Source organism: Pelodiscus sinensis, chromosome 14 (genome assembly GCF_052426305.1).
Source record: "Pelodiscus sinensis isolate ZL-2025 chromosome 14, ASM5242630v1, whole genome shotgun sequence".
Taxonomy (NCBI): Eukaryota; Metazoa; Chordata; order Testudines; family Trionychidae; genus Pelodiscus; species Pelodiscus sinensis.
In genome coordinates, this window is record NC_143065.1 from 45,790,549 (window position 1) to 45,812,408 (window position 21,860).

Below are 21,860 nucleotides of genomic sequence, written 5' to 3' on the forward strand. Positions count from 1 at the left end.
GAAAACACAAACAAAACAAAAAAAGTTAAGAAACAGCCAAGTGTCCACAGTGTGAAGAGGAAGCATCTTCTCTCCTGTGGCACAGACTTTCCCCTACGCAGTGGTCACCAGCCAGTAGATCGTGATCTACCGGTAGATCTTGGAGCCTCAGACAGGTGATCCTGACTGGTTTGGCGGGGAGGCTAACAAGCGCCAGCACTTCAGCGGCCCTGCTGCTCCTGCCCAGGGCCACCTACTAGGAGCCTCCTGCTTGTACTGCAGAGTGAGGGAGACAGAAGTAAGGAGGCACTGATGTCACTGTCCCCTTCTCCTGTACCCCATCTTCACAAAGTGAGGAGGGCTGGGCGTCGGAGACGGGGCAGGCAGGGGTATTTGGGTTTGAGGTAGATCCTGGACTGACAAATTCAAAAAAAGGTCAAGAACTAGGCTAAAAAAATGAGCTGACCTGCAACATATTAACGCACTTCCGAGGTTATGACAAAATAGGCAAGATCCCACTGGGGAAAGCCTAGCGCTTGTTTCTTGCGCCCATTCAATCGCACCCAGGAGGAGTTGCAATGGTCAGGACAACAACCGAACTCACTCGTCCCAGAAGACGTTACAGTAGCAACTTAAAGTTTATGTCCCTTCTCTACATCGGGCGCGAGAAAGGAGACAGGAAGGCCCCGCAGGACGCGCAGAGTCGCTCCCCCGTCCGGGGGACCCCCCCGCCCCGCTACCTTGCTGTCCTCGCACCGGGCGGCCTGGCTGTCCCTGGCTTGCAGCTGGCTGCTCAGGTGGCTGCAGTCCGCCTCCTTCTGCTCCAGCTGCTTCTGCTGGGAGTCCACGCGCACCAGGAGCTCGGAGTTGCGCTTCTCCAGGCGCCCGCGGGCCACCTCGCCGCGCTGGGCCTGGCCCTGCAGCTCGGCCAGCTCCTCCTGCAGCAGGGCCTGGCGGGACGAGGCGCTCCAGAAGTTGAAGGCGAGGATGGCGATGAGCACCAGCAGGGCCACGAGGAGGAAGGACGGGAGCCGGCCGCCCCTCCGGTTGGCCCCGAACCCCACCATGGGCAGGCCGGGGGCGCGGCCCGCCCGCCCCTGAGGGGAGAAGCCGAGCAGGGGCGGCGAAGGCCGCGCGCGGCGAAGAGCAGGGAGGGGAGATCGCGGCTCGCCCCAGCCTCCGCGCGCCGCACACGGGAACCGCGGCCGGGCGACCCGGCGGCCGCCTCACCTCCCGCTCCGCCCCCCCAAGCCCGGCCCCGGCGGCGCCACTTCCGCGTTCCCGCCCTGCCTCTCGCAAGAACAGCCGCCGCCGCCGCCTCCCCCTCCCCGCCACGCGCCACCTCTCGCGAGAACAGCCACCCCTCCCTCTCCAGCTCTCGCGAGAGCGCGAGAACCCAACCGCCTCGAGCGGGCGCGAGGCAGGGGCGGGAGGACGGTTGCCGCGCTCAGGTCCAGGCCGCCTCGCGCGCGCTCTGTGAGCCGGTGTCGCCTGCCAGGGCCCGTTGGGCCGGGGGCTCCGCAGCCCCGTGTGCTGGGTCCGCGAGCCGGCCCCCCAGAGACACCCCCCCCCCGAGACAGCCCCGCCTGTGAGGAGCAAGTGTGCCGTGCCCGGGAGTCTGCACGGAGCCGGGGGGCGGACACCGGCCGCTGCCTACTGCGCCTGGCGGGGAAGGGGAGGTGAGCACCAGGCGACCCTGTCAGTCACCTCCTGGAGTAGCAGGGCTGTCATTCAGGCTTAAATTCCACACTTTACACTCAAATGTGAATAAAGACGCCAATTATCTCACCCGTTACAAAGAGAGCTTCCCCAATGATCACCTCTACTATCATTAGCTCACAGACATTTACCTCCCCCCCCCCACATCCCCCTTCTGTTCTGCAATGTGATTGGTCCTTTTCATATGTGTTCTTTTTTTTAATTGTATCCTTTGGTATATATGGTTGTGAGAATTTTCTTCCACTATTTGATCTGAGGAAGTGGGTCTGGCCCACAAAAGCTCATCATCTAATAAACCATCTTGTTAGTCTTAAAAGTGCTACACAGTCCTGTTTTTTGTTTCAGCTGCACCAGACCAACACGGCTACATTTCCACCAGGACTGGAAGGGACCTCGGCAGTAGCTATGTAGCCAAGACAAAGCCTGGGGCTACGCCTGCACCGGCGGGTTCTTGCGCAAAAATCCCCAGAGCGTCCACACTGCTCGCCCGCTGTGGCGCGAGAATCCCCAGAGCGTCCGCGCTGCCCGCCCGCTGTGGCGCGAGAATCCCCAGCGCGTCCGCGCTGCCCTCCCGCTGTGGCACGAGAATCCCCAGAGCGTCCGCGCTGCCCGCCCGCTGTGGCGCGAGAATCCCCAGCGCGTGCGCGCTGCCCTCCCGCTGTGGCACGAGAATCCCCAGAGCGTCCGCGCTGCCCGCCCACTCTGGCGCGAGAATCCCCAGAGCGTCCACACTGCCTGCCCGCTCTGGCGCAAGAAGATTTACATTACGGTGTGGTAAGAGAGGGCTTCTTGCGCAAGAGCTACGCTCTTTTCTAACAGTGTAAGCTCTCTTGTGCAGGAGCTCCTGCGCAAGGGGGCAGTGTGGACGATCAGCAGGGGTTTCTTGTGCAAGAACGCCTTATGGCTAAAACGGCCATCAGCACTTTCTTGCGCAAGAGAGCATCCAAGAACTCCTGCGCAAGAGGGCTTAAAAAAGAGCGTAGCGCTTGCTCAAGAAGCCCTCTCTTATCACGCTTTACTGTAAATCTTCTTGCACAAGAGCCAGTGGACAGTGTGGATGTTCTGCGGATTCTTGGGCAAGAACGGCCATACTTGTGCAAGAAGCCATGAGTGTAGACATAGCCCCATAGATATCCTTGTGCAAAAGCACATCTCACACATGGTAGTGTGGACATGTTCTTGCACAAGACTTCTTGCCAGTGTAGACATAGCCTTGGTGTGGAAGGTCACAGCCAGAAGATCTCCCTGCAGAAAACGGCATGGGTGCGTCTAGACTGGCAAGATTTTGCACAAAAGCAGGTGCTTTTGCGCAGAAACTTGCCAGCTGTCTATACTGGCTGCTTGAATTTGCGCAAGAGCACTGACTTTGTAATGTACAAAATCAGGGCTTCTTGCGCAAATACTTTCACGCTCCCGCTTGGGAAAAAGCCCTCTTGCGCAAGAATACTTGCGCAAGAGGGCCAGTGTAGAAAAGGAAGAACTGTTTTGTGCAAAAAAGCCCTGATGGCTAAAATGGCGATCGGGGCTTTCTTGCGCAAAATCACGTCTAGACTGGACACGGTTGCTTTTGCGCAAAAACACTTTTTGTGCAAAAGCATCTGTGCCAATGTAGACGCGCTTTTGCGGAAATACTTTTAACGGAAAAACTTTTCCGTTAAAAGTATTTCTGCAAAATCGTGCCAGTCTAGACGCAGCCCATGGGTCTGTAAGAAGGGCCATCACAAGAGACTAATGACGTACTAAACAAAGCACTTAGAAAGTAAGAGGCCAAGTGTTGGCTTTACTCAAAAAAACTGTCTAGGAGACCAAGCAAAGAGATTAAATGATCAATTTTCATTTGAGCAAAAGATTAAAAGCAGGGTAACTTCAAGCTGTTTAAGGAGCCTGTAAAATATTTTCCCTACTCTGGCACTTTGAGTGTGAAGGATGGGGGACTGCCAGAGACTTTAAAATTTCCTGCTACTAAAGGCTTTTATTTAAAAACTTCCCCAAGTTCACAGATTCCCTGACCTTGGATGCTGCCACCACAGAATTGAAAAACCCCTTTGACAATCCAGGAAGACACATTTGGGATTTTTTTTCCTGTGTGGTATTCTCAAACTTTTTAATCCTCCCTCTGGAGACAGCTTGCAAGCAAACCCTGTAAATTCCTTAATCGCAGAGCTTGCAGTCTTAGACAACCTCCTGCCTTCTAGGACAGAGGATTCAGATTATGGTTTTAAAAAGATGATTATTTATTAACAAAACAAAAACAAACTTTACTTGCTTGGTAGGTGTTACAGAGCAACTGAAATAAAGATGAAGGCACAAAGAATTGCTTCTGGAATGACTGGAAATGGGTGATGGGGAGGGATCACATGAGGATTACCTGTTGTGTTCCTTCCCTCTGGTGCATCTGGTATTGGCCACTGTTGACAGGATACTGGGCTAGATGTACTGTTCGTCTGACCCAGTCTGGCTGGCCGTTCTTATGCTTCCCTGGGATTCAGTTTAAAAGATAGGGTGGGGGTTGTACATAGGCTTAGCACAGAGAAGTCCAACAAAAATAACCTGATCACATCGGACTAAACATTCCCAGTTCTACTTACATATCTGTAGTTTCAAGATTTAGTCCTTCCCTAGGCATGGATGTCAATGAATATTCCATCCCTGTTTTCCTGGCTTAACTCAATCTCTGTTCATCTCTGCTCTAGGCACACAAAGCAGGAAGGTCCTGCTTCTAATTCAAAACCCCACACCCTGTTTTCATTGGCTCTCCTGGATTTCTGCCAACACCTCTTGCTTCCTTAGCATTCTTGGAGACTCTCTACAGTTACAGTGTAGACACACCCAATAAGGGATCAGTAGAGTGACAGGTCAGAGTCGTCCCAGCAGGAAAGACTGCATTGTGGCAAGTCCTGCAGAGTCTGATACAAGACTTGATCTTGCTCTTTAAAGGGAGTGGCAATTAGCTTCTTTTTGATCTGAAAGGCTTTTCTCCTGCCCCTACCTACACAGGCATTTTATCCCAGTAGATGTATTGGTGAGCAGGAAGGAGTCCAGAGACCCTATCCAAAGGGTCAGGCTTTCTTCATCTGCCTGACACTGTTGGGGAATCAAAATCCAGGCTTGGAACAGCCAGTATTTTGAACATTGTGTGTAGAGCTGGGCATGGTGACTGGTTCCCTTCGTTGTCAGAAGAGTCCTTAAAGGAGGCTATTCTGTCCTTTGGAAGAGCCTGCCTTGTGGCTGATGAGGTTACTACCTTGTAAATATGTGGGAGAGATCCCGAGGTCTTATGTCGCAAGTGGAGAGCCATTAAAATAAGTGCCTCGCCTTAGAAATGTCAGGGCTTGTCCCTTGTCTTTTATTTATGAGGGCCCTGAAGTCTTTGGGCACAAATATCTTGGCTTGCTCTTGTTATTACAAAATTATAGTTCTCCAAGTAATGAGAATGTATATTCTGGAACCAAATTTCAGAACTGGAAAGTAACTTAAAATTCTACACAGTGCTGAAGATCTTACTGTGATATTGCATCCCATATTCTTCATAATGATAAGTCATATGAGTTGTCATTGGAAAAGTTATGATTTGCGGAATGTGCTTATCCTGTTTGTATGCACGTATCATGTTTGTACCTGAAGTTATGAATATTGACTAGGGGTCTGTATTTCAAATAGGTTTAGTGTGGGTGACACACACAGCCAGCTTTTCCAATACACAGTGAAGAAGCCAGAAGGGGCTAATGGCCCATCAGCAAAGACAATGCCTGTGAGATAACTTAACCTTCCTGTAGGCATTTTGCCCAGCTTGTTAGCAATGGCTGGTATAACATTGCAAGGACATATGACCAGGCCACATGTCTCTGGATTCCATCTTGGGATATTGGTATTTTATCACAAACCAGTCTGGGAACCAAATTTAGAAACAAAGGATTCTTGGCATTTGCTAAAGCTACATAAGGCAGGGACAGACATCATGTTTGTCTTCACTCCACACGAGAAGACTCCTGCAGACACCTGAGGAACAAAGACTGACCCAGGGGAAATGCTGGACCCAGGCTAAATGGATTACTAGCCTGTCTATGAAGACCTGAGAAACCCAAGATACAAAGCTAATGCAGCTTGTGCCTTAAGTATATGTCATCAGTGAGGGTGAGAATACTACAGTATTCATATCCAATCTATCTAGTATATTGAGCTTAGTTTGCATTTTATTTGCTAGGTAATCTGCTTTGGTCTGTGTCCTAGGTTGCTGTCTCTTATAATAATTTAAAATCTATCTTTTGTAGGTAATACATTTGTATTTTAATCTAAACCAGTGAGATTGGAGTGAAGTGCCTGGAAATCTTGGCTTGAGGGGCAGGAGCAGTTGCATAACCCTCTCCGTATCAAGGAGAGAAGGTGAACTTTGTGAGCCTATGCTGAACAGTTCTTAGTGCAATGCAAGATAGTTTAATATTGAGGGAGGGAAGGTGAGTGAAAAACTGGAGAATTGGCTGCTGTCTGTGGTATGTATTTGAGTGGCTTGGGTAAAGCTGCTCTCTCAGGTAGCTCAGTTTGGGTATATGGCACCACCTGCTGCCATACTGGGCAATAACAGGGCCTGGGTTAGGCTGGCTGTTTTTCCAGCCATAAGAAGCTGTACTAGTTGGGTCAGCTCCGTTGAGTGGTTTTAGGGATGCAGTAGTTTCTCACCACTCCCAGCCTGCTTCCCAGTGGTGATAATCCATCTCACTTATGTACCAAGGAAATAATGTAAAGTGTCCTAAAGCAGGAATCAGAAATTGTTGCTTTGGTCCAGGTATTGGCTACTGCATTCAGAAGTGTTTCTCAGTGGTCTGCAAAACCACTTTGGGAAACCTGCTAACTAGCTGCTCCAGTGTGTTTATTTACAGAGCCACATTTTTCTTAGCTCATAATTTAGGCTTTAACATATATAACCTAAAAATAAACACTGCTTCTAACCTAAGCTATTAATCATTGCCACTGAATTCAAGAAACACATTTGAAAAAAATTGTTTAAAAAATACAATTTAGGATGTGCAGAATGACAGAGCACTAGAAAAATAGCCACACCAGCGCTGGAGAGAAATCAAGAGCTGGTAGCTACATGAGCTCAGGTCAAGGCGCAAACATCATTACCTTACAAAGTTCTAGGGGCTTAATTTGTTCATGGGCGGGGGCCCGACAGAATTGCCGAGCCACTGGGCAAGGTGTGGGAGAGCGGCTCCATGCTCTGGAAGGGGCAGGGCCTCGGACAGAGAGAGTGGGGCTTGGCACTGCCAGCCCTAAATGCTGCCTAGACCATGCTGTGTGCCCACAGCCAGTCCCTAGTGCTGCCCAGGACTCTGGTGGTGAATTAAAGGGTCTAGGGCTCTGGCTGCTGCCATAGCAGCAGCAGCAGCAGCAACTGGGAGCCCTAAGCTCTTTTGAATCACTGGTACTTGAGGCAGTTGCTACCTTTGACTCGTCGGTGGACCTGCTCCTGGGGATTCTGTATCCCTTTCCCCATTAGCTACCATGCCACTGCACCCAAAACCCTCATTCCCCTTATTAGAAACTGAAGTGAAATATTTGTTTAGGTCTTGGGCCCTGCTTAAATTATCTTCAGTCTCCAACCCATCCTCAGTGTTTTGCAGTCCCACTTCTTTCCTTGTCTTTCATTTATACGGCTAAAACCACTTTTATTATTGGTTTTGAGCTCCTTTGCAAGGTCCAACTCTGCTTGTTTCTTGGCAGTTCTCAATTTCCCCCTGCACTTTCTGACCTCTGAAAGGACAGTTTTCTTTGCTGATCCATCCCTTCTCCCATTCCTTATAGGCTCTTGTTTAATAACCTGTTTGGAATTTTTAGTCTGCAATCTTTTCCTATGAGTTTTTCCTGTCATCTGAGATGCAGACAACAAAATGTAGGCTTCAGATGGTTTCTGCGATTTTTACTTAAACTAATTTCAAGCCTCTTCCACATTCAGATCCCTGAGTTCTTGAGTTCTGGAAATACCAGGCAGCTTGCATCCTTAGTATTCAACACGGTCGCAGAGTAATTGTAAACTTGTCTGACAATTCTTTCTGCATTTGGAAAGTTTATCAAAGCGCATTATCAACAACAAATTATTTGAATTATACAACATGCCCAGGTTTTCCTAGTATCAGCTGTCTTGGAAGAGATTTCATGTCTTTTAAGGGTAAAAGCAATCTGTCTTGTCAAAAGCCAGAGTAGCTCCCAGTCCCCTGCAACTTTCAAAAAGCTTATTACTGTTTGTCCCAATCTGGATAGAGGGTGCCTGACTATTCCTGGGGTGTGAGGCCATAGAGGAAATAACAGCATCTATGTGTGTATAAAGAAGGCTGCAGGACCTCAAATCTTCTCCTTATTCATATATACTCTTTAAATATGCTGTTACATCTGCAGGTACAGCAGCAGTTGAGTCTTTGGTTTTGCCTCCACTACGTGGTGGATCGACACTGCAGCAGTCAATCCACCAGCTGTTGATTTATTGCATCTGTTTATACACAATAAATCAATCTTCAAGCACTCTTCTGTTGATGCTGGAACTCCACCAGTACAAGAAGAGTAGTCAGCGTAGACAGGAGAGCTGACCTTACTGCAGGGCTCAACTTTGGAAGCCCCGGGGACCACAATGATATTCACAGCACATACCAAGGGCCGCAACTTAAGTGTGGTTGCATGTACATGCCAATATATATGCAAATAGCTTCTTTAACATAATGCCACGGGTGCTCCCAGCACCTCCTCCGTGTGGGCTAGAAATGCCAACACTCTGTACCTGTCTGTTCCAGACTGCCCATCCACTTGCGTCTTTCAGTGCTCACCCCGCCTGGGAGACACCTCGCCATTGTGGGGCGTGTTCTCAGTGGAGGCCATGTTCAAAGGATCCCACCCACGGGCCGTGTGTTGAGCCCCACGTAAACCCAAACTGCACCGTGGGCTGCAAACATACAGGCTGCGGGACCTGTGTTGAGTAGCCCTGCCTTACTGCACAGAAGACACTGCGGTAAGTATGTCAACTTCAGCTACGCTATTTGTGTAGCTGAAGTGATGTAGATTAGATCGATGTCAGAGGTTCTTGTAGACAAGGCCTTTAAAAGCTCCTTCCACTTTCCCTTTCTGCTCCCATTACTGCCCCTAAAATATGCAGCTAGTGGAGCAGCTCACATAGATAGAGCTCTGGCAAGCTTCCTTCCTTGAGCCAAGCTTCTCAGCTAATTCTTAGGTGACAGTAACACATCCATTCCACACCCATCAACCTGCTACTTTCCAGCAAGTGAGGGGTTTATGGGAGCAGGAATTAAAGCTAGCGGAGTAGGGACCACTGGGAAGAGGAGCATACACACGCACACTTGTAAAAAGAGCAAAGAGAACAAGGAAGAGAAAGAGAAGAAGGAAAATAAAAAGAAAAGGATAGAGAGAAAAGGAGAGACAGAGACCAGTATTGAGATGTGTTGTAAAGGGTCATTGGAAGGTTGGGAGCTGACTTCGTAATTTCATCCTAACAAAATGTAAAGGTTTTGAACAACTGGCCTGAGTTCTGAGTTTAGTTCATAACAGGGATGTTAAAAAGTGGGTATATAGGTAATCTCAGCGGTTACATAGTTTCATGCACCTGCAGTATGGGGTGGCAGCCAGCTCCCTGGGAGCCTGTGCACACTGGAAGCTGACTTTTAAGCTGGTTCCTGGTGTATACTGGCTCCCGTCTACCCTGCTACCGGGGAGTTGGCTGCAGCCCTGCACTACTGCCTCTGACATAGAGCCACTAGCGTGGAGTGGCGTGGGAGCCTTTGTATAACTGTTAACGTGCTTAGCAGTTAATCATTTAAATTGTTATACTTTTACATCCCTAGTTCATAAACAGCTAAACAACAATCTCCCAGTCACTGAGACTGGATGAATTTTTGGCTGCAAAGGGCAAATATTAAAGCATGATTTCTACTGGGGAAAATATGTGGTGTTACCTCTAGGGATAAAATTAGACATAGAACAGGTTGGGAAAAAATGACAATGAGATCAATACATTTCTTTATGTAAATGAAGTCCCTTTGAGTTATATTTATGAAAAGTGCAGTGTTGGAAGTCTTTTTGAGGATGAGTGTCTCAGAGGGTTGTGATAAGGGATTGTTATTGATATATGTTGCATTATGAAAAGAAGTCGAGAAGCATCTGGGGTTATAATGAGGTTGAATCAGGTGAAATGGCAGAATGTTGTGAGAAAAACAGGCTAAAGAATACACTTGTTTCCAGGGAACAGTAATTGATTTGAAGCTTCCAGCCAGTTGGGAAAACAGGAGAGACATCTGTTTGTGAGAAGTGGTTGGGGAGTATCTGTGCAAAATCTGGCAGCTTGAAAGGGGATGCCTTCTTTAAATCACACTCGCAAAAAAGAGAGAGTATTTTTTAAAATGGAAGTTACTGTGGTGCCTTTCCAGACCTCCTGGCATTCATGTGCTTGTGATATTTCTTCTGCAACAAATGACCTTTATAGTGAGCGTGAAAAGCAAGAAATTCTGAAATGATTCACTAGAAATTATGCACAGCTGTTGAAAAGGAGAAGCATTTTTTTAGTTTCTGTGTGTAATATATAGGGTTGCCAACACTCCAGGACTGGACAAACTGGACACCTTTACTGTGAATGGCATCTGATCCATCCAGTCAGGAGAGGTGGCAATCCTAATTTAACATCTGCCTCACCCAAAGAACTGGCCTTTGTAAGAAGTGGCTCTGGGAACAGGTTTGTCACCTGCAACTGTGTGCTGGGCTCCTGATGGGGGAGTGCAATCTCTGTTCAGCCCAGAAGAAAGTATTTTCCAATGGACGTTGTCTGGTGGGACAGAAGCTGACAAATAACATGTGGTGTGGAAGGAACATGGAGTTAGGAGATCTTCCCTTTCCCCAGAAAATGACCAGAGAAGAAGAAAGCCTTGCTATGGATCAATCTGTGAACAGGGTTAGACTTGGTGAGACCCGGGCTGGTGTCAGGTCTCACCAAGAGGGAGCTGATTTGGGGTGTGGTAGGACCTGACAAAAGTAGCCTGAACAGTGCTGCAATACACAGTCTACCAACAGGCTACAGAAGTAGGGGAAGGATAGGACCCTGGACATTGCAACAGCTTGCAGAAAACTGAGGATGAGCAGCTTCTTCCTTTTCAGGAGCCTAGCACAGGCTGGCTGGACCTTTAAGAGGAACTGGAGATCCAGCAGTTAATCCTCAGCTGATTCTGTTCTGGACTCAGTGTCAAATAGTGATTCCAGCTGTGCAGGGTCAGGAAGAGCTGCGGAGAAAGGAAAGAGAACAGGTTTCTGGTTTGTGGTGAAGGTAGGTGGAAGGTGACCTATAGGGATGTGGTTATGTTTCTGTGGTGGTTTGTAAGCAGGGAGACTCCTGGGGAGGGCAGGCAGCGGGGAAACCTGCTGGAAGAAGGACCTTCCGGAGCAAAGCCCTGGGAGGCAATGCTTTGCTTGGGGGGGGAAGGGAGTGCAGGGCAGGGGCCTTCAGCAGGGCTTGAGAGAGTAGAAGAATTCCTGATCTGTATTTTCAGTTGGACTTTTGTTCACTTGGAAGGGGCATGGAATGAAAGGTAAGCTGGCTGGAGGGATGGCTATAGAAGATGTAGACAGGTCATTATAGGGTCAAAGAAGTGGTCAGCTGGGGTGATGAAATGGAGACTCCTGCACTGTCATGCTCTGATACCTGGTGGGGCCAGAGTGGTAACTAGAATACAGTTGGGTCTCCCAGGGAAGGGAAGGAGGAAGTACCCATCCTCCTAGTCCTCCTTTGCTGGAGTGAGAGCTGGCACTAAACCCAGCAGAGTGCCTGGGACTGCAGTGGTTGAAGAAGAGATTGCCTCTTGCCTGAATACTAAGACTTTTGGACCCCCTGCTATTAAGGGGAGAGGGCCCCTAGGGAGGAGCTGTGGCACAGGAAGAACTGTGTGTGTGTGTTTTGGGCTAAATTCAAATGTTCTGCCAGCTGAGAGGGGAACAGGCACAGGTGGATGCAGTAACCAAGGCACCAGCTGCTAATGAATAAGATTACACCCCTTAGACCAGTACAAAGGAAATACATAGACGTACTAGATAAAGAACACAGGTCACTTTAAATCCTATATGTACTGAGTAATGGTAATCTTTAATACTCATTAGCATGGAAATTATCATGCAAAATTGTGCATAGCAGAGTTCATGGTGATTTGGATTTCAGCGTCTGGTATTGTGAAGGAAAAGATACTGTCAGGTAATGGGCAGAGAAGAGGATGCCCTCCGAGTGTACAATGTGTTGTTTTTTGTGTGGCTGTGCATTGTGCATGATCTATATGTGTAGATAATTAGTGTATAAGAAATACTTTAAAAAAAGCATTGTTTTAATTGTTTTAGGTTGCAAAGTCAAATATTTAAAAGCTAGCAAATGCTTGAATTATTATTCTCTATGTAACATTTACTCTGCCAATTTTTTTATACCCAGCTTGTGCACTGAATGAGATAGGAGTTTTGTGGAAAATGTGGTCACGTAATTAAAAGCTAATTTTAATGCATTCACATGAGTGGGCAGAAATACAATTGGCCTGGTAACTGAAATATGGTATTTGCTTGCTTTTGACCACTTGACTTTGCAACATAAGGGCTTGCCTTTACAAACACTTCGTTCATAGCAAGCTATGGTGTAAATCTAGCCTGCCATGAATTAAGTATCTTCATGGACCCTTCTGGTCACTAGAGGTTCTGTAGTGTGCTTTGCTTTTCCCTGCTTTGAAACAGGCATAGATTTCTCCCATGGGACTTCTTGAGGTACAGGACTAACTATGCAGACTTGCAGCAGAAGAAAGCTATTCATCTCAGAAAGGGGGCAGATCACCAGTCTGGTAATAGTTAGGGGATGCTTGGGCAGAGTGTGTGTCTTTCTCTCTCACCCAGAAGGTGAGGGTCTCTTGCCTATCTGATGCCTACAGAGCTGGAGATGGGATTTTATTGCTAGGGCCATGTTCCGGGCACACAGTTTTGTTTGGGACAGACTTTATATGTTGCTTCTGCTGCTGGTTGGGTGGTGGTGTGGCCCTGACTCTTGTTGTTTTACCGTGTACCAGAATTTTCCTGGGGAATATAAGCAAGACAAATAAAAGGTGCTGCTTTATTCCATGGCTACCTCTGTCATTTTTCAAAAGAGCAGCCTTAAAGAATGGATGTAGTAGATCATCACAGAAAAAGGTCTCAAGCATTTTTTTTCATAATCAGAGGTGTTACTAATCCACTTACATTATAGAAGGAGCTGATAGAAACTATATTTATCTGACTGTGCCTGAAAATCAGGCACAGAGATGTCCAAGTGTCATTAATTAGTTGCATTTCTAGTTATTTGCAGGCAGGAGGAAACCAGTCTCACCTGTAGGCCCTTATACAGCTTAGAGTTTCAGGAATGTACATATTCTGGTTGTGAGAAGTAAATCTTCCTTAAGCCATCCAATACCTGCCTAGTCATGTGAGTATAAATAAGTGGACCTGTACATTTGGAAAGCTCTCACTGTGTAACTTCACAAATGGCTCTTCTTTTTTTCCTTTCCTTATCTTTAGGACCACTCCTGGCAGAGGCTTAACACTCTGGCTTACATGAGAGCCAATAGGAGTTGAGGACACTCAGCACCTCACAGGTTTAGGCAATTGTGTTGTGTTTATGCAAAATTTGTCTAATCCCTCCCAGAATTCCGGAGGCAGAAAGGCTCCAAACACATCCCCAGGCAATTTGACTCTTTTTATATGACAGTTCTTTTACTCAAGAAAAACTAGCAACATTGTATTAATTCACACATCTGTTTAAAACAAATAGTCTGACTGAGTCTCTTAAGGGGCTTCATTAGTAATCTGAGTGGTCTAGAGACGTGTCACAGTTCAGCATCTGAGCACTAGGTGGTACTGTCTTCCATACTACCTTGGTCTCATGAATACAATAATCAATTGCACTGAAGCAAAATTTTTCATCTTTATTGGACTGTTATAAAACTCTGTTGCATACAATGCCCATCAATTACGGCATAAGTACTAGATTAAGATTAAACTTAATCAGCAATTAGGAACTGATTAATCCTTTTTAAGGATTATGAGATTCAGTGAGAGTGCCCTGGACTATAAGCAATTATGCTGAAATCGTACTAATTCTTTGTTTTCCCAACATGTACGTTAATGGTCACGTCTGTCTGCTGCTTTTGTATGGGGATGCAAGAAAATAGTCGATACCTTGGTTATGGTGGCAATGGGTCTGTAGCTTTCCCCTTTTAACTGGGGGGTATGAATGTGGCCAAATCTGTACTGAGTGAAGTCATGACCACTCCAGGTATAATGGTTGCTGGTCTCAGCAGAAAGGCCAGGAGAATTCACCTCTCCTCTCTCCCACATCCCCCATCTCAAGATTGAGATGCATTTAAGGCAAGAAGGAGAGAAAGCATCTGTCTACAGTACTGTCAGTCCACAAACTTCCCCAAGCATTACAGCTAAGCAGAAAGTAGAGAGAAAAGAGCCAACCATAGCCAATGGCGTTAACATAGAACATAAGAACGGCCGTACTGGGTCAGACCAAAGGTCCATCTAGCCCAGTAGCCTGTCTGCCAACAGTGGCCAGCACCAGGTGCTCCAAAGAGGGTGGACTGAAGACAATGATCAAGTGATTTGTCTCCTGCCAACCTTCTCCAGCCTCTGACAAACGGAGGCCAGGGACACCATTTCTATCCCCTGGCTAATAGCCTTTTATGGACCTAACCTCCATGAAATTATCTAGCTTCTCTTTAAACTCTGTTATAGGCATTATGTGCTGTGTGCAAAACTTCTTCCTACCCGCAGGAGGCAGTGTGATCCCTGCCATGCCAATCAGTTTAGGAGTATTGTTCTGCCTCTTGAGCAAGTAGAATGAAAGACTTCAAAGTGCTGTAACAACAAGAAGTTCTGTGGCACCTTAAAGACTAACACATTTATTTGGGCACAAGCTTTCGTGGGCAAAAGCTCACTTCATCAGACATGTGGAGTAGAAATTACAGAGGGGCATAAACACACTAGCGCATGAAAAGGAGAGAGTTACCTTATCAGATGGAGAACTAGCACCAAGGAATCCAATTCAGTCAAGCCCTGGTTAGCTCTGGTCCTCCACTTGAAAAGGTAACTCCCTCCTTTTCATGTGCTAGTGTACTTATGTCTGCCTCTGTAATTTCCACTACGTGCAGCTGGCAAAGTGGGTCTCTGCCCATGAAAGCTGATGCCCAAATAAATCTGTTAGTCTTTAAGGTGCCACATGGCTCCTCATGGTTTTTGCAGACACTGGCTGCCCCCTCTGAGCCTTGTCAAAGTGTTATAATTATCCTACTTACGATTCAGTGAAACCTTTTGTTTTGAGGCTTGGTACCTGAATGTTCATGGTGATGTGGGTCTGTGAGAGCCATCTATGATGGCATGGTGACTTCACTGTCTATAGTGGAGGCAGAAGGCGCTGTGCTGAAAAAGTAATTAGGAAGGAGCCGTACTCCTGCCTTTAAAATGATTCACATGATTTAGAGTAACTGTGCCAAACAGGAGACTACCTGAATACTCAGCTCCATTGTGCGCCTTGTTCTTAGCGAGTGGTTTTGATTCCTAGCTGGCTTTCCTTGTAGTCTAAAAGCTACAAATTAAAAATAGCCTTGTGCAGCATTCTCTGGTGTCGCTGACTAACTCTGTAAAGGGCTCTCTTAGTCTGACGCTCTAGACACATGCTAGATGTTCCACCTTTCTTTGGCCAACTCATCAGCAGGTGAAACAAAGTACGTGCCTCTGAAAACATTTCTGTCCTATTTTAAAACCCTCTGAGATTTTCAAGGGCAAGGACAGATGGATCCTCCCTATTCAATGTATGTTCAGGTCAGTGTTGTGTGCTTTAGTGACTGCTCAGGAAAGATTCAGATGCTGAGCAGAGCACCATGATAGTGGATGAAGGTAGGGCAGGTGGAGGCAAGCCCCAAGCCTTGCCCCTTTCTCCAGGCTCCACGCTCCCACGGGGAGGGCAAGCACTAGGCTCCTGATGCATCTACAGTAGGTGTTCTGGGGACGGAGTATCAGTGGGGCCAGGCTGGTGGTTTGGGAAGGCAAATGCCTTCCCCACCTCTTATACCCATGTCCCTGCAGAGCGTCCACAGTGCCCAGAGCCAGCAGCATGTATTTCTGTTGGTGGTGCACATTCACACATGCCTCAATGCACATAACAAATCTTATTCTGCACATGGATGGAGAAGATTAGAGGGAACACTTGGCTGCTGTGCAAGAAGTCAGATAAACCCAGGTCACTCTCCTGTTTGTGAGAATGGGGGGAGCTCTGCCAGCATGCCCTTTGATCCCACTGCTTCTGCTGGTTGGAGTGACATCCCCAGTCCTACTCTGGGGTCTTGGTGGGGCAGGTTGCCATGGGCCCCCCAGGAATGGATGATGGTGTTGATGACAGTGGGATCAGGGTCCAGCTGGTGTAAGCATGCCACTCCCCAGGCTATCGATGGTGGGCCCCAAACCTGAGTTGTGCTGTGGCTCTGTGTGACGTAGTGGGGGTACTTGCTGGGCTGTGGTGACCTCTGCTGTCTGGAGCAAGACCCAGCAGGGAAAACCTCATTATGCAAAGGTGACTCAAAAACCTGTCTGACCTGCGGCCCCCCATGGGGAGAAACAAAGGGAGGTGGAATGCTGCCCTGGCTGTGGGCAGGGCTGGAAGAGGGGAAGTTAGTTCCTGGCTGGAAGGCAGGGAAGAAGGAGCTGGGGAGGGGGGCTGGGACTCCCCTATCTCAAGGGGGGCACTGAGGCCTCTTAGCCCCAGTTCCTGTAACCAGATTACATCTGTGCTGCGCTGTGCTGGAGGAACAATAAACAACCTCCATTCTACTGGCTGGTGCAGTCTGTTCATGCCATTTCGGGGTGCAGGAGATGGGAAAATCCCGACGCGTCGTCACACTCTGCACTCCACGTCCACTCACCTGAATTTGGTGCAGCCAGGCCAATCCCGCATGGTGTTGCCCCTTGGCATGCAGGGTCACAGTGCTGTTCGCTCAAACTCTGCCCAGCTTCTACTGCCGTGCTGAGCGGCCCTGTGACCCATGCACCATACTGCAGATCACCGGTCTGAGCCGGCCTGATTTCTGTGGGTGCAGTTGCGCCCCAGGACCCTAGCCAAAGCCATCTATGTGCAAAGGGTAGCCCTGTGGCAGAACTTTGGCAGTTTTTTTGCACTATAAATAAGATTCTGAAATTAATATTGGAAAAGTAGCAGTTCAGTTGATGCAAGGCCTAGAAGAGCTGTCCATGTAGAGTATTAATTAGGGATGTTAAATTTAGTTTCCATCGACTAGTCGATAAGCGAGGGAGCCGCAGGGGGATTAGCTCCCAGCCACAGGAGCTAACCCTGTTGCGGCTCTGTCTTTTAAATGTATTAAGAGCTGACAGGCTGAAAAGCTCCTGATCCCCTTGCTTGCTGTCTCTGATAGAGGCAGCAAGCTGGGGAAGTGACTAGTTAAGGGACTAGTTGCTTACATCCCTAGTATTAATCACATGAGCCTTATGATCTTGTATTCAACACCTAACAGACATGAGTCACTATTGTGTCCATGGAGCATTAGTTGTCCTGAGAGAGAAAGCAGGGCTTAGGATCCATTATTGTGCGACTCAAGGGAGGGGGAATCAGCCTGTTCTTCCTCACTGGAGATTCTTGGGCTCGGGGAGCCACCTGATATAGAACTGGGGTAGCCAATTCCTATGCCACCCTGCTGGCAGGTCCCTCTTGTGAAAGATGAGAGGTGAGGTAAGGAGAGGACAGGTCTCCAGCAAGCTACATTCCTGGCATGGCCAATGGGCATAGTTTAAACTATTCATCCTTGATGTTTGAATAAAATAGAACATTGAATTGGGTTGGTGCTTTCTCCCCCCCCCCCCCCCGCCTCTTTTTTCCAGATTAGACACAAGGCTATACCTGGCAGGGAATGGTGTAGGAGGGATGAGACACATCTCCCGAGAGACATGCTGTATCTGCAATGGCAATCCAACAGATGGGAGAGAGACAGAGAACCGGACACATGAAGTCATCAGGTAGCTCAAACAATGACTTATCTAGCTACAGCTGTGCTGTTTGTTTTTTAAATCAATAAGTTACTCATATTCCATGGGGGAAGACTCAAGCCCCAGGCACAGTAAATAAAAGCCAAGTTTATTTGGCATAGATGAGAAAATCACAAACAAAATTGATGTTAGCAGGATATTAAACACAGACCAACTGCTGCACTAAGTCACTTGCTTTGTTTTAGGCAGTAGGCTGGTTTTGTCCACTGGAGTCTTCACATCCTGCTTTGTTCTTGCCAAACTGGCTGTTAACTGGGGCTCCGGACCATTTCTTTGGAAGTCTGTGTGGCCCACATCCCATTATTTAAGGCATCTCATCCCCTCCTTTTCTGCCCCCCTCTATGTCCTGTTGATGTATCCCGGATCTTTGAGCTGGAAATCACTAGGGGTTACTTATAGCCTCAATTGTGGAGCCCTAGAATTGGATGTGGTGAAGATAAATGGGGGCAGTTTGGTGCCGTGCAGCATGGAGGAATATATTGGACATGTGCCCCATCAGGAAGGAGAAAGGAAGTAACTGAGTTGTTGCTTGGTCAAAGGAGCTAAACAAGGCCCAAACAGTGCCGAGGGGTCGCTGAATTAACATTGTGTGTGCAGAGGGGCTCTAATCAAGCCAGGATGTGATGGTCCTTCTGATTTCAGTGGGACTGTGCACATGCTTGAGAACTCTGCTGATTGTTCATCTTCATGCCTTGAATCTCAGGTGTTGGGCCAGGTTACAAAATTATTAAACAAGATTCCCAGGACTCCAATGTATGGAAACCTTTGTAACATCATTGCTTTGTGGACTGCAAATGAACACATGCAGGTGGTGTTTATACAAGCAGATCCTTTAGAACAGGGAGGCATAGTTTATGGGAATGATTTGGTTTTGACCCCTGAGAATAGGAACACAGCTTCCAGTGTCAAAAAGTTAACAGTGCTCAGTGTCGTGATTACGTTTCCCTTTGTCAATACTGTGATTGAAAAAAGAAAAGCGATGTAAAGACCAGATGTCTTGACCTCCAAATAAGGCTTTCTCTAACAAAAATGCCCAATAATGAAAACTAATAAAAAGGCAAATCTTTTGAATAGGAGAAAACACTTAACTCTGAGAACTAAAAAGGAGGACACAAGTGGCAAGTGAAGTGTCAGGAAAGCACTATATTCACAGAGCAGTGTGGGGTTTTTCCAAGCTTAAGGCCAAATTTCACAATGCGTTAGGCTGTGAACAATGTTTCCGCTAATTTTTTCCATCCCATGTGCAGAATCAGTTTTGTTCTGTGCACCGCAGCATGTGCAGATGTGCACTATCAATAGAAACAAGTGGGGCTGGCTGTGGACTCTGTGGGTGATCTGCTAATCCCTGGGTAGCATTTGAATCTCTCCTGGGAGGCTGTCCAAGCGCTCAGCTTACAGGGAACACTGGCTCAGAATGGTCACATGCATTGGGTTTGCACACAAAATTGCCAAATACATCACAAACAGTGAAATCTGGTCTTTGTGTGCCGTGCTCAGGGGGAGACCAGTGTTTCTCAGGTTGGGAGTTCTTACCCATAGGGGAATTTAGGGGGTCACAACATTGTCACCTTTACTTCAATGCTGGATGGATGGGGAACAGCAGCTGTTGGTCAGGCATCCAGTTCTGAAGGCAGCGCCCCTCCAGTAGCAGCCCAGAAGGAAAGGTATGAGACAGACCATTCTTTCTTCTGAACTGCTGCTGGCCACAGCTCTGCTTCAGAACTGGACTCCCAGCGAGGAGCCACTGCTCTCCAGCTGCCCAGCTCAGAGGGCTGCAGCACAGAAGTAAAGGTAGCAGTACTGCATCCGCTCTACAGTAACCTGTGACTGCCCCTCTTCTCCACCCAATTCCGTTTTGGGCAGGCTGCCTACAATTACAACTCTGTGAAATTTCAGCTTTTAAATCTGAATTCATGAAATTGATGGATTTTAAAACCCTCTGACTATGAAATTGACTGAAGAGTAAATATGGCACAATCTTGCCCTAGGCAAAGTTCTGTTTTGCTCTGTGGTGAAGAGCAAGGCCCTGTGCACAGAGTGTGTATGACAGTGGTGACAGCAATGCTGTCCGCTAACTTGGAGGAATGCTGCAGGAGGGGATAGGGTCTCCAAGAGGGATGTAAAATCCCAGCTAATCAGTTAACCGGTTGAATGCTAGGTTAATCTAACATTGAATCATTTAACCAACTAGTGGGATCTCAGTGCTCTAGCCCCCCAACCTGTGGGGCTCCCAGTCCACGCTGGGGCTGGGGTTGCCGCTGGCCCCCATGCTGACACTGGAGCTGGCTCTGGTTCTGCTGGTGCCCCGTGCTGGGGCTGGAGTGTGGGTGGGGGGCTCCTCCTTGGGGATCCAGTTAACTGTTACCAGATAGCATCACCCTTAGCAAGTGATGCTTTACTGGGGAACCAGTTACCCCTTCGTGTTCCTAGTCTCCATGACCACTTGATTGCTGAACACTGCTAAATAACACCAGTGGCTTTCGTGATGAAGGGCTTTGTCCACAAGGAATTGCAAGGAGACCACTGACTCACTCACATAGCACATCCAATAGGGAGACGGAGACTGAGAATCTTTCCATCTGATGCCTGAGAGCCAAGTAAGCTAGTGGCTTAATGTCCAATGCTTCCCATTAGCAATCCTTATAGCTGTTCAGTTTCCTAGATTTCTCATGTATACTTGCCAGCTGGCTCTGGCTCTTTGGGGTTGTACGATAGACACCACTGGGGGTATGTCTACGCTACCCCGCTAGTTCAAACTAGCGGGGTAATGTAGGCATACCGCTCTTGCAAATGAAGCCCGGGATTTGAATTTCCCGGGCTTCATTTGAATAAGCCGGGCGCAGCCATTTTTAAATCCCGGCTGGTTCGAATCCCGTGCCGCGCGGCTACACGCGGCACGAACTAGGTAGTTCGGACTAGGCTTCCTAGTTCGAACTACCGTTACTCCTCGTGGAATGAGGAGTAACGGTAGTTCGAACTAGGAAGCCTAGTCCAAACTACCTAGTTCGTGCCGCATGTAGCCGTGCGGCACGGGGTTCGAACCAGCCGGTATTTAAAAATGGCGGCGCCCGGCTTATGCAAATGAAGCCCGGGAAATTCAAATCCCGGGCTTCATTTGCAAGTGCGGTATGCCTACGTTACCCCGCTAGTTCGAACTAGCGGGGTAGTGTAGACATACCCTAAGATTGAATGACAAGTCTGTTCTTGACTTGTTCTGTTCCTCTTCTTTTTCCAGTCACTCTTCATTTTCCAGAGGTGTGGTTTTCAAGTGTGGAGCACACTCTTAATACAATGCCGGGTGGATACCTCCCACTTCTCATTCATTCATATGCAGATAATCTCCCTTCCCATTCATGACTCTATCATGTGCCAGGCGCTGTACAAACACAGCACAGAAAGGTTTCAGCCCTGTGGGGCAGAGACTAAATACAGGTAATGGATGCAGATTGGTGGGAAACCACATGCTATAGAGCCGAGTGAAGAGCAGTGATCTCAATGCTCTAGTAGCCTAACTAATTGTTCTCAAGACTGACATACGCTTCCAAGCACAGGTGAGTTGAGAGGGGTGTTTGGCAGTAGAAGAGGAAGCACTTTGTGTCTGTTTTTAGGGAGTGACTCCCGTGTGTGAGGGGCAGCATGGGAGAAGGCACTATGTGGCAGACTGGAGGTAGGAGCCAACTTTTGGAGGCTGACTGAGAGCTGACTGGTCACAGGGACAATTGTGAAGGGTGTGGAGAGAAAACAAGTACCCTGTGTGAGGTGTGATAGAGAAAAGGGAGCCGGTGATGGCAGGCAGAGAGAGGTGACATGGGTGAAGTCACAGACTCAGGAAATGATATTTGCAGTAGCTTTCTGAATGAATATGACCCCTTAGCTCACCAGGGACCACCACACCTTGTGTTCCATATAACACATTTGGGTCACATTAACAATTCTATGCTTATTAAAATAAGCATCACATCAGCATACTGGATACTTCTCCTGTTTTTCTTGTGGCTGAACTATATTAAGTTCTTGGGTAGACAGTTTCTGTCCCAGGAATCGTGTAGTCTTCTACATTT

General features: G+C 47.7%; 1 protein-coding gene and 1 long non-coding RNA gene across 6 annotated transcripts in view; one reads left to right on the top strand and one right to left on the bottom strand.

Annotated features, from left to right (window-relative positions):
- Positions 1-1,235, bottom strand: part of GOLM2 (golgi membrane protein 2) — a 31,450-nt gene extending 30,215 nt beyond the window's left edge. Inside the window, exon 1 of one of the 2 annotated variants that reach the window (XM_006132098.4) lies at positions 720-1,235. In XM_006132098.4, coding sequence (XP_006132160.3) covers positions 720-1,046 — 327 coding nt within the window. In that variant the 5' untranslated portion in view covers positions 1,047-1,235. The remainder of the gene's footprint in view (positions 1-719) is intronic. The other variant, XM_006132099.4, reaches the window with a different exon arrangement.
- Positions 1,236-1,435: 200 nt separating this feature from the next.
- LOC149523618 (uncharacterized) overlaps positions 1,436-21,860 on the top strand; it is a 39,970-nt gene continuing 19,545 nt past the window's right edge. For 2 of the 4 annotated variants that reach the window (XR_016350687.1, XR_016350685.1), the window contains exons 1-2: positions 1,436-1,658; positions 17,635-17,769. This is a non-coding gene — a long non-coding RNA (uncharacterized LOC149523618). Of the gene's footprint in view, positions 1,659-10,534; positions 11,012-11,093; positions 11,274-17,634; positions 17,770-21,860 lie in introns of those variants that run through there. The other 2 variants (XR_016350686.1, XR_016350688.1) reach the window with 2 other exon arrangements.